Source organism: Aplidium turbinatum, chromosome 4 (assembly GCF_918807975.1).
Source record: "Aplidium turbinatum chromosome 4, kaAplTurb1.1, whole genome shotgun sequence".
In the NCBI taxonomy this organism is placed as follows: domain Eukaryota; kingdom Metazoa; phylum Chordata; class Ascidiacea; order Aplousobranchia; family Polyclinidae; genus Aplidium; species Aplidium turbinatum.
The window spans coordinates 13,553,860-13,568,717 of NC_137475.1; the positions used below are offsets into that span (position 1 = coordinate 13,553,860).

The 14,858-nt window shown below is 37.0% G+C and overlaps 1 protein-coding gene across 4 annotated transcripts in view; it reads left to right on the forward strand.

Annotated features, from left to right (window-relative positions):
• LOC145769694 (dynein axonemal heavy chain 7-like) overlaps positions 1-14,647 on the forward strand; it is a 56,630-nt gene extending 41,983 nt beyond the window's left edge. For 2 of the 4 annotated variants that reach the window (XM_082581370.1, XM_082581372.1), the window contains 23 exons: positions 175-315; positions 748-933; positions 1,582-1,745; positions 2,278-2,450; positions 2,782-2,954; positions 3,219-3,352; positions 3,669-3,813; positions 4,045-4,235; positions 4,479-4,642; positions 4,827-5,074; positions 5,168-5,344; positions 5,437-5,598; positions 6,075-6,278; positions 6,624-6,785; positions 7,089-7,274; positions 7,996-8,133; positions 9,026-9,037; positions 10,643-10,752; positions 11,279-11,396; positions 11,661-11,813; positions 12,810-12,987; positions 13,434-13,561; positions 13,991-14,647. In XM_082581370.1, the coding sequence (XP_082437496.1) occupies positions 175-315; positions 748-933; positions 1,582-1,745; positions 2,278-2,450; positions 2,782-2,954; positions 3,219-3,352; positions 3,669-3,813; positions 4,045-4,235; positions 4,479-4,642; positions 4,827-5,074; positions 5,168-5,344; positions 5,437-5,598; positions 6,075-6,278; positions 6,624-6,785; positions 7,089-7,274; positions 7,996-8,133; positions 9,026-9,037; positions 10,643-10,752; positions 11,279-11,396; positions 11,661-11,813; positions 12,810-12,987; positions 13,434-13,561; positions 13,991-14,173 (3,630 nt within the window). In that variant the 3' untranslated portion in view covers positions 14,174-14,647. Of the gene's footprint in view, positions 1-174; positions 316-747; positions 934-1,581; positions 1,746-2,277; positions 2,451-2,781; positions 2,955-3,218; positions 3,353-3,668; positions 3,814-4,044; positions 4,236-4,478; positions 4,643-4,826; positions 5,075-5,167; positions 5,345-5,436; positions 5,599-6,074; positions 6,279-6,623; positions 6,786-7,088; positions 7,275-7,995; positions 8,134-9,025; positions 9,038-10,519; positions 10,753-11,278; positions 11,397-11,660; positions 11,814-12,809; positions 12,988-13,433; positions 13,562-13,990 lie in introns of those variants that run through there. The other 2 variants (XM_082581371.1, XM_082581373.1) reach the window with 2 other exon arrangements.
• The last annotated feature ends 211 nt before the right edge of the window (positions 14,648-14,858 follow it).

Consider the following 14,858-nt stretch of genomic DNA (forward strand, 5'->3'; position numbering starts at 1 on the left):
TGAGCTCTGAATACGTTCTGGACAATGGTGTACGTGGCTTTCACTCAGCATGTTTTCCACCATGAGATCAAATATTGAAGATTACATTGAAATGATATTTCTATTTCGCCTTCACCGGCTGTTGTCAAGAGAATGTTTTACTTAACTTTGCATAAAAATCGTCTTTATTTACAGGAAGCCGAAGGGGAACTGAACGTAGCTATGACCAGTCTCCGCAAGAAGCAAGCTGCGTTGAAGGAGGTTCAAGACAAACTACAAGTCCTCCAAGACAAACTTGCTTTTAACAAGCAAAAGAAAGCCGACTTGGAAAACCAAGTATTTCAAATTCATTTTTATTTATTTGACTAGAGGTGCTGTAAAATGCTTGATCAAGATAGGTCATATTGATGAATTGCGTAACAAGATAATCAATTTTAGTTGTAGGATATACTGTCATTACTGTTTATTGCTGTCATTACTTGCAAGCCGTGTAAATTCAGGAAGCCGTTGAGTCGAATCATTTGCAAAATTATTTAACGCAGCAGCACAATATTAGCTATGCGATGGAAGAGTTAAATCTCTCCTGCGTCTTTAACCTTAACCGTATAACTACTGAAGCGTAGCGAAAGCCATAGCAAAGTTTTTCTAAAAAAATGCTGCTGAGATATAGAATTGTATCAAATACCTCTCTTAAAAATAACAGCAATGAATAAAAATTAAGGTCAGACTGACTATTTTTTTTAATCCATTTTCTTTTGTACAAATTAGGTCGACTTATGCAGCAAGAAGCTGAGTCGTGCCACTCAACTGATAGAGAGCTTGGGTGGTGAGAAGGACAGATGGGGTGATTCTGCCCGTGACCTAGGAATCACCTTCAACAACTTGACTGGTGACGTGTTAATCGCCTCTGGCGTGGTCGCCTATCTCGGAACATTTACATCAAAATTTAGAGACGTAAGAACCGAGTAGTTCCGCGTACTGTATGTGATGGGTGAAACAAGCGCTTACTGTTATGCAACCTCGTATAAATGCAATATTTTATAATCTTTTTCCAGCAAACCAATTTAAATCTTTGACATTTGCAACCATGTTGTATAGACTATTGTTAGTACAGCATTGTATTTACCATTTCAACCTATTGGCGAATGAGTTTTTCTCGAAATGTTGTTCTTCAAAATTTATGGTTTTTGTCCTTATCTATTTTTGGCCGTCGTTGCCATGAAAGATCATAATTGAATCTGCCAACATTGCGGCGTTAACGATTTGCAATATTTTTTTTTTTTACATATTAGAAACCCATTTTAATGTTATTTCTATCAATGTTACATATTGGTTCGTGCGAATAGGGACTTTTTGTGTTATACCAACACATCTGAATCTGATAATTTTTTTTGTGCAGTTTATTAGTTGTTTTAACCCTAATTGACACAGTTTTGACAAATTGTCACATCATTTTCTTGTTTCTTAAGAAAATCTAGAGGCTGTGAATGGTTTTATGCTAAATTCCTTCTGTAGTGGTTTTAAAAAGTTAAAATATTTCTATATTAACATCACATTTATGTTTCCTCAAACCCTAACAAGTTTGCAATTTGAAATCCTTAGGACCAAATCAGGGATTGGCTGCTCAGTTGCACGAAGATCGGCATTCCTTGCACAGATAACGTCACTTTGTACATGGTCTTAGGAGAACCAGTGAAGATACGTCAGTGGAATATATTTGGATTGCCTACTGATAGTTTCTCGGTGGAAAATGGAATCATCATCAAGTAATCAACTTATGATTGTGTTAAAATTATAGAAATTCAAGTTAATTTCAACGACAGTGTATGGAGGTTGATCTGGAGCGAAGTTCATCTGAAACGATTAAACATAAAAAGTCGTCGAGATCTTACAGCAGTTTGTAACGTTTTGTGATGTGAGTTTTCGAAGCCTAAAGCTCTCAGAAAAACAAAACAAAAAACAGTATCACTCGGTCGGGGTTGGCAGTAATTTATATCATTAATTTTTTTCATTTTTTTTTTATTTTGTGCTGGCGCTATGTATAGACATTTAGACATGTACAGTACTTTTCTGCCCAAACACATGTCGATTCACATTTTAAGCCTTACAAAGTTGTGCTGCCTTTTTATGTATGCTAAAGCTAATATTTTGCTTTGTCACGTACCTGTAAATGATGGGAAAGAATGAAATAATTATGAAAAAATATTAAATATTCTATCTGCCAAACTTGCATGGCACGAAACTCAACGTTCTGCTGGTGCTGTTGTTCACTATCGCTAACCTATTGTGCTATATCAGCAACGCTCGCCGATGGCCTCTGATGATCGACCCACAAGGCCAAGCCAACAAGTGGGTGAAAAACATGGAGCGTGCCAACAATCTTCACGTCATCAAGTTGACTGACGGTGATTTCGTCCGTACCTTGGAGAATTGCATTCAGTTTGGAACTCCAGTTCTGCTGGAAAATATCGGTTCGTTATGTTTCTGTCCATAAATTGTGTGTAGACGGGTGATTAGATTGGCTCTTCATTTGATAGCATAGCTTGAAAATGGTTTAGTCAACTTGGCATATTGCTGGAAAGAAAATAAGTTTTGCGCAAAACTTTTTTGTTTTAGTTTACAGTTTTGACACAAGAATTGGCGTTTTTACATCATTATGAACATTGTTACTTTTTAGCATTTTTGATTGTCTTTTAGGTTTTGTGCCCTTAAATTCACAACGTATCACTAGAAAATCAAAAAGTAGTATGTTATTAAAAAAATTAATTTGTGAAAACTTAAAAAAAAATTTTTTTTTTTCAGGTGAAGAATTGGATCCGATGTTGGAGCCATTGTTGCTGAAGCAGACATTTAAACAAGGAGGTGCGATCTGTATTCGGCTGGGAGACTCCACTATAGAGTACAGTGCTGACTTCAGGTTTTACATGACAACCAAGCTAAGAAATCCCCATTATCTGCCTGAAACTTCCGTTAAGGTAAGCCTAAAGTAAACATTTTTCTGTATGTTTAGGTAACATCCTAGACAGCAAATCAGTCGCTTTTTACATTGATTCAACGTCTGCAGACGTTGAACCTGTCTGTAGACGTTGTATCAGTGTAAAAAACAACTGATTTTCTTTCTAGAACTTGCTGATTCCATAAACATATTTTCGTTGAGAGAGCAGCCAGCTAGCATATTCACTTTTACCAGTTTGTTTGTGTTTTGTTTGCTCGGTATCAACAATTTCTCAATACACCAGGTCACCCTCCTAAACTTCATGATCACCATGGAAGGATTGCAAGACCAGCTGCTTGGTATCGTGGTGGCGAGAGAGAGACCGGAACTTGAGGAAGAGAAGAACGCTTTGATTTTACAATCCGCCGAAAACAAGAAGTAAACTTTAAATATATTATTTTTGATTTTCTTTTTGAATCTTGCCGTTTTATTTTTCGTATCATTTTTACTCATGTCGTCGTCATGACCGATTATGCTGCCGTTGATTCGTCTCCTAACCGATGAGTCATGATTTGAAACGAAACTTTACTTTATATTTAAAGCCACTTAAATTTCTGAGTGGCTTTGTATTTAAATTTTATCAACTTTTTGGTGTCAACAATGTATAGGAATTTTATCCCAAAGCAACAAAGGAATCCTTTTAATTTGAGAATACAATCGTTATCGTTGTTATGTAATAAATTCCTCATTATAGACAACTAAAGGAGATTGAAGACAAGATTCTCGAAGTTCTTTCCACATCAGAAGGAAACATCCTTGAAGATGAGACGGCCATTAAAGTCCTTTCTTCATCAAAAACCCTTGCTAACGAAATTTCTGAAAAGCAAGCTATTGCTGAGGTATTTTAAAACTCTACGTTTAAGATGATTGCTGTGATTCGCCCCGGATACTTTTCAATGCTACACCTGTTTACACCTGTTACACCTACACCTAGTCATCTTTTATTCTGATGGTTTTGTGTCTATAATAATTATCACCTTATATTCTGCAGCAGTAGTTATTAGCAGTAGTGTTTCTTAATGTAAAATAATTTCGCTCATTTGCTTTATAATGTAATTTTCTTTTATTAGGAAACTGAACTAAAGATCGACAACGCTCGTCTAGGTTACAAACCAATATCAATCCATTCTTCAATCTTATTCTTCTGCATCACTGACTTGGCCAATATCGACCCCATGTATCAGTACTCTCTGACCTGGTACGTGAACTTGTTCATAAATGCCATCGACAATGCAGAGAAGTCGGACAATCTTGAGAAAAGGTAAGAAGACAATGCATAGATGATTTATTAAATATCTGCTGATTCGTTGCAGCCTACAAAGTTTACGTTTTTTCACTTAGACGATGACATTATTTTTAGGTAAAATTGTGTATTCTGAGGTGTACAATTTTGTATCACCTATTTCTATATCATTATCAAATAAACTATCTTATGCTATTGAAAAACTTAAATCAACGTTTCTTCTCTCAAAACGAAACATCGTCTTTTTGTAATTAATTCCAGACTTGAATTTCTCACCGCATACATGACGTATTCGCTTTACTGCAACATTTGTCGCTCTTTGTTTGAAAAAGACAAATTGCTATTCTCACTTCTTCTCTGCGTCAACATCCTCAAATATGAAGGAGTGGTGGCTGAAAGCGACTATCGATTTCTGCTCACTGGAGGTAAGTCTAGCGACGTTGAAACTATGCGAAAAGCAGCTTTGCCAAGTCATTTCAAGCTAAACTTTAATGGTGAAAATTTCATGTATGAAGCATCTTATCTATCAATGTTACACTAACAACAAAGTTCAACTGTCTGTAGTTTTCATGTTGTACCTAGAATGTATTTACTTTTACTGTTATTTAGGTGTTGGGTTGGACAATCCCCACTCCAATCCTGCTCCATGGCTTCCCACAAAATCATGGGATGAATTGTGCCGACTGGATGGCATTCATCACTTTGAGGGCATCAGAAAAAAATTTCCAGCTTACAAGGAACAATGGAAGGCAATTTATGACAGCCTTGACCCACACAATCAAACGCCACCTGGCGACTGGGCTAACTTGGAAGAATTCCATCGCATGATGGTGCTACGTTGCCTTCGACCTGATAAGGTAATAATTTGACTCTCAATGTCAGTCGCTAGAGTGTCCATTTCTCTTGTTTTTTATTCTGCATGTCTCTCATGTATTGTTATTCCTCAACAGATCGTCCCGGCCGTGCAAAACTTCATCACCAATAATTTAGGTAAAAAATTCATTGAGCCACCTCCATTTGACCTTCCCAAGACCTTCATGGATAGCAACTGCACATCTCCGTTGATATTCGTTCTGTCTCCTGGCGCTGATCCAATGGCTTCGTTGCTCAAGTTTGCCGAGGACCAAGTAAACTCTCAATTCTTTCTTTTGTATTCCAAATTGTTTTTTTAATCATGTTATCGCTTTTTACAAATTATGATATATTTCTTTCTTTGTAGGGCTTTGGAGGGTCAAAAATGACGTCACTATCCCTGGGTCAGGGTCAGGGACCCATAGCCATGAAGATGATAGACCGTGGCATCAAGGAGGGGACATGGGTGGTGTTGCAAAATTGTCATCTTGCCACGTCGTGGATGTCAACTTTGGAAAAGATATGCGAAGTATGATGCCGCATGTAATAAACGCATGGACTATTCTTTAATTTGCTCTGTATACTGCACTAGGTACACCTCTATGCGTGTGCTCTGACACTATCTACTTTGTAAAGTAAAGAAAGCAACGCCTATCTGCAATGGATGCAGCGCTATACAAAACACGTGTTCGTATCATTATTATTAGCAGGAAAACAGGGTTGCATTGGTGACAAAAAACTAAAGACAGAACAAAATGAAGGGAGTTTATAAGGAAGCTCTCAGCTGATCATACACGATAATCTGTTGCAGAAGAAGATTATTATTACACTGCCATACATTACAAGCCCACATATAGTCGAAAATTTAAGTTGCTTTTATGATAACTTCTCTACGAGTCACGACAGTTGTCAGATGATTGCATATCAATAAAATCAGTGCCACCTGGATATGTGTTAACACTCACTTTCACTTCGCAGTGTACAATTAATACTTTTACCCAACAGGAAACTCTGAACCCAGATCAAATTCATCCTGATTTCCGTTTATGGCTGACCAGCTACCCGGCAAATACATTCCCGGTGTCTGTTTTACAAAATGGCGTCAAAATGACAAATGAACCACCGAAAGGATTGAAAGCAAACATACTTCGATCGTATCTCAGTGACCCCATTTCCGACCCTGAGTTTTTCACCAGCTGCAAGCAACCCGTAAGTTTTGCTTTCTCAAAATTTGAAGCATTTATGTAAAAATGTGACTAATTTTAATGCTGTATTCCGTTATGAAATCTTTTCTGGTTAGGCAATGCAACTTTAAGTTAACCTTGCAACCGTATCCCACATCATTCTTTTTAACCTCTACACTCTACAGTATATCATCATTCACAGTCTAGTAAAATAATTAATTTTGCTCGAAAGTGATTATGGTTTTTTCTATGGCTTTTTCAAGCTTACCATAAGAATCTCAAAATACTAAACCCTCCAAAATGACCACACCTCGAAGCTTAGTTCATACTGTGCCTACCACTAACGAAACCTTACTTTTTTCAAATTTAGGTAGCTTTCAAAAGGCTTCTATTCGGCCTGTGCTTCTTCCATGCTCTTGTCCAAGAGCGACGTCAGTTTGGCCCGCTTGGTTGGAATATACCTTATGAATTCAACGAAACTGATTTACGTATATCAGTTCGTCAATTGCACATGTTTCTCAACCAGTATGAGGTAAGTGCGCATCTCTCTTCTTTCTAAGTCAAAAGCAGTTTTTTGCATTTCTTCTCCGACTAAAGATCCCAACGTCTGGCGCCGTTAAAACGATGTAACTTGGCTAACTGGACTTATATCTTTTCATGTTTCTATCTGCTGCTCATGAGTAGTTGCAATACTTTGACAAATGCTCAAATTCCCATGAAATCGCGTCTTTCCATGAAATTCACTACAAACTACAACCTAATATTTCCTAAAGTCAAATGTGCAATGCCGATACATCGTTGATGGAGAGTTGTAAGAAATTTGTTTATTTGCAAGTTTGTTCCCCTTCCCGCTTTGATCTACCTTGCTGGCGAATGTAACTACGGTGGGCGAGTCACGGACGACTGGGACAGAAGAACTCTCAACGCCGTTCTAAGGCGTGGCTACAACGATGCAGTGGTTACTGAGGATCACGTTCTGTTCGATGAAGATGGCCTCTACGCTCTACCCCCGGAGGGTGATGTATGTCTTCAGAGATATTTGTTTCTTATTCACTTCGTTTCGAAATGTCACTGCTGATGTACTGACACAAAGGCTTAATGTGGGGAAACTAAAACTAAATTGTGTTAAGTTAAGCATCTATTTTTTTCTCAGTCCCTTACTGCAAACACCATGTATTCTATTCAGTCATCTCGTCAACATACCAATGCTGCTAAGTTTTTTGTTTTAATTGATGCGTGCAGAGTTTTCGCTTGTGAGTGTGAGATGCCTCGCCAACGCTGCAAGAAAAGTGTAGGAATTAATATTTGTTGCCATGAAAGACTTCATGACACAACAGAAATGAATTACGTAATGACCATAATTCCCAGCAGTTGCTGAGATTTCCCATAAATGGCACGCGTAACAAGATGCCACTTCGTGACCGAATAATAGAGGGAAAGCGTTAAAATAAAAGTGCCAACTGCAATTTTTTCCAGGATTCCATTATAATAATATTTATTTGCATCAGACAAAGCTGTCCATATCCAAAACAACGAAATAATACACAACCTGCAAATGCACAAATAACGAACAACAACAACGAAATAACAATGTAAAACAACGAAATAATACACATTATATGCCAAAGGAACACATCATTGGCAATCCAGTAGTAACACTTGCGACTAACTTAATCTTATGATACTTAATTAATGATTTTTTATTGCAAGAAAAATTGTAACTTACTCATTTGACTCTGCAGTGGGACAGTTATGTGGAATATTGCAAGAACCTTCCGATGATCAGCGAACCACAAGTGTTTGGCATGCATGCCAATGCTGACATCACAAAGGACCAGAATGAAACACAAGAGCTGTTCAACAGTATTCTTCTGACACTGGTATTTATATTTTTGAATGATAATACTGTAATATACAATAAGCATAGAATTGCGCATCATAAAATACACAAACACACCTTTGTCTGACAGACAATATGTCGATGATACCAAACTTTTTATTGGTTCAAACTTTGTTTATAAACTTTTTGACAAAAAGGAAAGAAATTGAGTTTTACAATAAAGCCACAACACCTCTGACGTACATTTATATGATGATCACTGAAAAAGTTTAGTGTATATTACAATTGCATATATATTACATTGTGCAGTACTAATGAAGCGATACTATGTATTCACACGGTTTTGTTACATTTTTATTATTGATGCAGTAATTTTTTTTATCTAAATAGCAAAATCTTTAAAAGAACACTCGTCAATTTAAATTTGGCTTGAAACACTAATAACGTGAAACATAGATTTTTATCAACACCATACTTAGTCGTTTACGGACTTCGTAGAAACGTTCACCAAAGATTCAAAAATGAGTTAAATTGATTGAAAAAACTCAAGAATCAAAGCAATGTATGGTATGTTCAGAAATATTTAAATATCTTGTGAGTAAAGATAAATTATTGACGAGGGTGCATTGCTTTCTGTTCAGTGAAGCTTAAAGAGCTAAAAACTACACCAACTGAGAACACGCAGATCCTTCACGTTCTATTGCAATTCACCATGTTGCAAAAAATTTTTAATTTTTGAAATAAATAGTTAAGATTTTACTTTAAAACAATCGAAGGGATTGATTGCAAGGACTTTTATAATGTCCTGGCTCAAAATTTATTGCATGGCATAAATTCTATTACTTTTAAGTAGGCTAGGAATTCTTTTAAAGTCGTGTCGCCGTAACCAAAACTATAAAAAAAAACTGATCACTTATGTTTTTCTTTGACAGGGGAGACGTTCAGTAAGTGCATCATCTTTATCATCATTTGGTCAGGTTATATGTCAGTATCAGCATCTTGTTGTTGGTTAGATTAGCAAGAGAATGGCTTTACCGATGAATACTCACAGACCAATGCTTCACATATTTGAAATTTGACATAAAAAAATTATTTTTTGTCAAATCAACAATGTGTTTGATTTGTCTTATAACTTTCCTTGAAGCAATAAATTGGTTGAATCTTCATCAGTTAAACCTTGTTACAACAATCCACACCGACATTCCAGTGCCTACTACCATGGTAGATAGGCTATGTATAGCATTTAGCATCTATGTTAGATGAAACTGCGTGATGAGATTAATGAGCAAGCGCCGTGAGGGTTAGTTTTAGAAAACAAACCCTTTTTTTAAATTCGCCTTTTTTTTACCTACATACTGTAACTTAGACGTGCATTGTTTAATGAACGACTTTCGTTGATATGACTATGTTGCCTTTAACTACAGAAAAGACTTTTTAAGTCAGTTTATTTAATATACGTGTACCGTATGCAGGAAGAAGAAGTATAGCCTACACTTGTACTGTAGTTAGATTCCACTATTTCGTAGTTAGCTATCTGCCAGTTAGCTAGTCCATTAAACATAGTAAGATCATATAGGAATTATTAAACCCATAACAGCTCAGTTACATTCCTAGCCACGCAAAGTAAATAAACGGTAGTTTACTTTGCACAACCAACGGTTGTGATCGACATTTATTGGGTGTTCATGAAAACAATAATATTGAAGCATAATTTGTGCTTTTGGTGAGAATACAATATGACAGCGTTACGTTGCAGACAAAATGCTTTTGTGTTGAAAATAAGTCTGTGTTATCCCTCACAACATCTTGTCTTCTTCTTGTTTGCGCTCATGAAAAACGAATTGTGTCCCATTTAGTTCAAAACATTTAGCAATTCTATTGTGATTTAGTTAAAACCTTGCAGTTTTTCAATTTTTATGCAGATTTTGGCTACATTAAAGTATGATGAGCTGGCACGTCAGCGGTGACGTAGACTAATTTTTACATCACACTACAAAGCCATGAACTTTGTATTGTAATTTTTGGTGAGCTTATTCTTTCTAACCGCACGCATCTGTCACATCGATCTTTTGTAATTCAATTTTTTGATTACACATTGTAAGACGAGCACCAAAGATATTTGAAGGAAAAATTGCCTTTATGTCATTGTCACTATTTCTTCAATAACTAAGAATATTCGAATATGAATATTGAATAGTCACAGTAGTCCTGAGACAGCATTGCATTGTCACTGCGGCTCAACAAAAGCGATCAACGTCTCATAGTTTCGTTATTTGAAGTTGTCACTGAGTTGAATTACTGTAGAAGGACATTTTTTTAATATAAACTGTCATCTAGATTGTTAAGTAAGTTAGTATGATAGTTACTTTTCAGTTAGTTTTTCCACAATATTATCTACGTTGAAAGCCATGGCCTTCTTTTCACAGCTAGCAAAATCCGTTCTTTTTGCAAGGAAGACGTTGAGTCAATATAAAATGACGGATTTTTCTTCTGGGTTATGTCACGAACATTGAGATAGGTTGACGGGGTATTGCATGCATTTGTTCCAGTCTCGTTCCACTGGAGGCGGCGGTGACTCTGATTCGCTGGTGTACAATGTTGCTGGTGACATCCTGGCTAAGCTTCCGGCTAATTTTGATACCGAGGCTGCACTGAGACGGTGAGTAACGTTGAATAACGTGGTTAATTTGATCTTTTTACTTCTTTAGACGACTTCTAGTTAGGTCCTGGAACGCTCTATTATGTTTTCACTTCACAGCTATTACAAAACTCGCTCTGTGGTTCAAATGCACTTCTCCAGTGAGTCTGTTACGTATCTTTTTAAAAATAGACGATCGTCCCAGTAAATCAGATAGGTCTTACATTGATTCACGTCTTCAAAATGTAATGTTAATGTAACAAATGACTAATTTGCTGGCTAGAAATAAACTAGAAAACAGTCCGAAAGGAAACTTCTTCAAGTGAACATGTGACATGAATGCCTCAAACATACCGCAAACCTTGTTAAGCATTGGTGCTGGCCAACGAGAATTGCAGGAGGAAAGAAAGCTATCTCTATTAAACAAATGCTATAAAATCTTGCTAACATTATTAAAGAAAGATTAACTGAAATAAAGCCTTGTTTTATGCATTTTGTTTTAAATGAAGGGAAACTGTTGTTTGATGGATGTGTCGTTCTGTTCCAGGTACCCAACAGAGTACAAACAGTCAATGAACACTGTGCTAGTGCAGGAGATGGTGCGGTTCAACGTTCTCACTTCGACCATCAGAACTTCGCTCATCAATGTACAGAAAGCTATCAAGGTGAACAAGTTGATGGCGCTTTCGGTTTTCTGTTCAGTTTCCATTGTTACAAGTTATATAGATACGATTTACGACAAGATCTTGTTGCGTTTTGTAATATATTGTGGTTCAGCCATTACTATGTTACGAGTATTTCATTCGTCACAAGTTTACTTTTAACTACAACTGTTTGTTTTGTGAGTTGTTTTTGTATCACCTCATCACTTTTTTGATTTATTTAGTTAGTTTTTTCGTTTTATTTCTTATTTCGTGTTTCGCATACAGGGTTTGGTCGTGATGAGTGGCGATCTTGAAGAAGTCTTGAACAATGTCCTTCAGGGAAAGATCCCCCAGATGTGGATGAAAAAGTCTTACCCGAGTCTCAAACCTTTGGGCGGGTACATCAACGACTTCCTGGAAAGGCTCAAGTTTCTTCAGGTCAGTTCAGAATACACTGCCCGCTGCACAAGCTTTAAAGCGTTTTGTACATTGACAACTTTTATTTCTGAAAAGTGCTGACAAAGAGTTTTGCTGATCGTTTAAATGCATCGTAGCCTATCGCGAACTGAGCTCAGCAGTGAGTTTGAGTGAACTCTGTAAGTCAAGGGGTGGTGGGAATCTTTATCCTGGCAGTTTTGTATACTTGTAGAATGTAGATGCTTTAAATCAGCGACGCAGTTCTAGTTACCGAGATTAACTGATTGACGTTTCCTCTTGTCTGTGAATTATTCACAGAATAATTGGATAGAGTAATTATTATTCTATCTATTATGTGTCTCTGAATGGAGAGCTGCCCTTGAAGTGCCTTGCTCAAGCGCACACCCAGAGAGTAGAGGCAACACCTTTTTATCTTGCCGTTTCTTCGTTTACGAAGTAAAGATCTTAACCAATTGAGCTATTTGGGTGGTCATTTATCAGTTTTCTAAAGCGTCAAAAGAGATCGTCTGTAAATTGGAAATCCTCCGAGAAATTCCAGTGCTCTGTAGCCTACTGTAGTTAACAACGGGCCAACTGAGCCCATAGTTTTGAAAAAAACAGGAAAATCTAACTGAAATCCATAATAAAAAATAGTTAGGAGCTTAATGGTTGGAACGCCTGGTTAATCTAATCAAAATTAAAGATCCAAAAATACAGATGCTACACTCATGTTCAGCAAACGTTTCTGAAACTAAACGTTCTTTATTTTCAGTGCTAAAAAATAGTTATCATGCATACCACACAATGTTATTTTCGCTTCGTTGATTTTGTTTTGTTAGTAAATTTAAGAGAAAATTTTTTTATGTGTTTTTGATTTATTAACTACGTAGAAAAGTCTGGGGATTACGAAATTTGTTGTAGACACATAAAATGCCATTGCATGTTTATAAATCGCTATTACTTGTCGTAACACCCCCCGGCTTATTTTTTAAATCCATCTTCATACTTTCATGGCAGCTGTGGTACGACAACGGACCTCCACCGCAGTTCTGGGTGTCTGGTTTCTTTTTCACTCAGGCATTCTTGACCGGAGTGCAGCAAAACTTTGCGAGAAAGTACACCATTCCTATCGATTTACTTGGCTTCGATTATGTGGTGTTGGATGACAAGGATTATAAATCTCCTCCTGATGACGGTACGTTGTGGTATAAGGTTATTTGTTTGTTTTGTAAAGCAGTTAACTAGGCGGTTAAAGAATTCTTGGCACGCAAACTCATCGAAAAAACTTCGTTGATGACGAAAACCGTATAACAATATTATATATGCCAGACCAACTTCTGAAAGTTTGATGTCAAAATTATCCTAATCACGCCAACTTTTCTGCAACGTTACATTTGTATATTTGTAATGGGGTCAGATGATATCAGACTGACTTACAGTTTAACGAAGTTACATCAGTGATTGGGACTGTTAGGCTACGTTTGTCAAAAGATGTAGGTAGCGTATGACATTCCACACTTTTACATCTTGATTTTTAAATTGCTGGTGAATTTCATTTGTTTATACACTAACTGTTTTTATATATGTTGTGTTAATTACTGAAACTTTTTAGTTATCTCGTTAAATTTCTGGTGCATTCAGGCGCGTATGTGTACGGTCTGTTTGTGGAAGGGGCGAAATGGGATCGAAAACAGAAGAGACTGGCGGAATCAGTTCCCAAAGCCTTACATGACCCAATGCCAAAGATATTATTGGTTCCTACAAAGAAGGTAAGTGCAAACTGTCTGGAGATCCGAACCTACGCAATGATTAATTATCGACAAGTGGTCTATTTTAAGTGAATTTCTGTCTAGTTCAATGAGCATAAACCATGTGTTTTGTGTGGTAGAAATTCCCTTTTCTTAAAGACAATAAGGTTTAGAACAATAGTCTACTCTATGCCATGCACAAAAAAATGAAAGCTATAAAAGGTATCTGCGAAAAGAACATGAACTACTTTGAGCAAGCAAAAACCAAATTCGACATTAGTTTTTTTGCAGAAAAGATTTTAAAAGAATTGATCAATCAGGTCCATATTATTAGCCGATAAATAATATCCTCGTTCGCGACATATTTGCGAAGGTTATCAAAATTTCAACAACACGTTAGCACGAACCACAAGTTGCTTCTCGTCATATCTTGTATTTTCTATTCTTCAGTCCGACATCCCTGAGCGGCCATCTTACGTCGCTCCTGTCTATAAGACAACTGCTCGGCGCGGTGTTCTCTCGACAACTGGACATTCCACTAACTTTGTCATCAGCATGACTCTCAACTCCGACAAGCCGTCTGCTCACTGGATTGGAAGGGGGGTTGCTCTCATCTGTCAACTCGACAACTAACTGCACTCATACACACCCCATGTAGCTTAATTGGCCCTTTTCACGTTAATTTTATGTCGGTTAACGTTGATACACTGTCAGAATGACCAATCTTTCTACCTAGCTCGTATTAGCGTCTTGTCGGAAATATCGTATATTCTGATAAAGCTTGTTGTTGGAGTGATGTCACATTTTTTATGTCTTTGTTAAAGTGTGGATGGTAGGCTATTGATGAATATTTTATTTGTGGTGAACGTGTTTTTATGATATTTTATTGTATCGAACAAGTTTTCTTGGATTAACTGTATTCGTAGTAGGCCTAGTAATGTGAGAATGTAGGCCTAACTATCTTTTATTTTACAAAGAAGTGCTGTAGTGTGCTTAAAGCTTGTGGCTACATAGGCTATGACATTGTTTTATAAATACGGTTCAACTAATTGTGCGTGAAATAAGAAAAAAATAGAATTAAAGGTTGGACATTAAACTATTTTTATAACACAACCTGTTGGTTTAACAACATTTTTGTCTTAGATTGATTTCGCAAGGTTAGTACCGGGACGAAGTTAGCGGCAAAGCACAAGGGGTGGTAGATGGAGACGATAAAAGAAATCACCCGTCCGCCCCGTTAGCTCAGTGATTACGCGCCGACTCAAGATTAAGCGGCGCTGGTTCGGCTCTCGTGGTGTGCACTTGAGCAACGCATTTC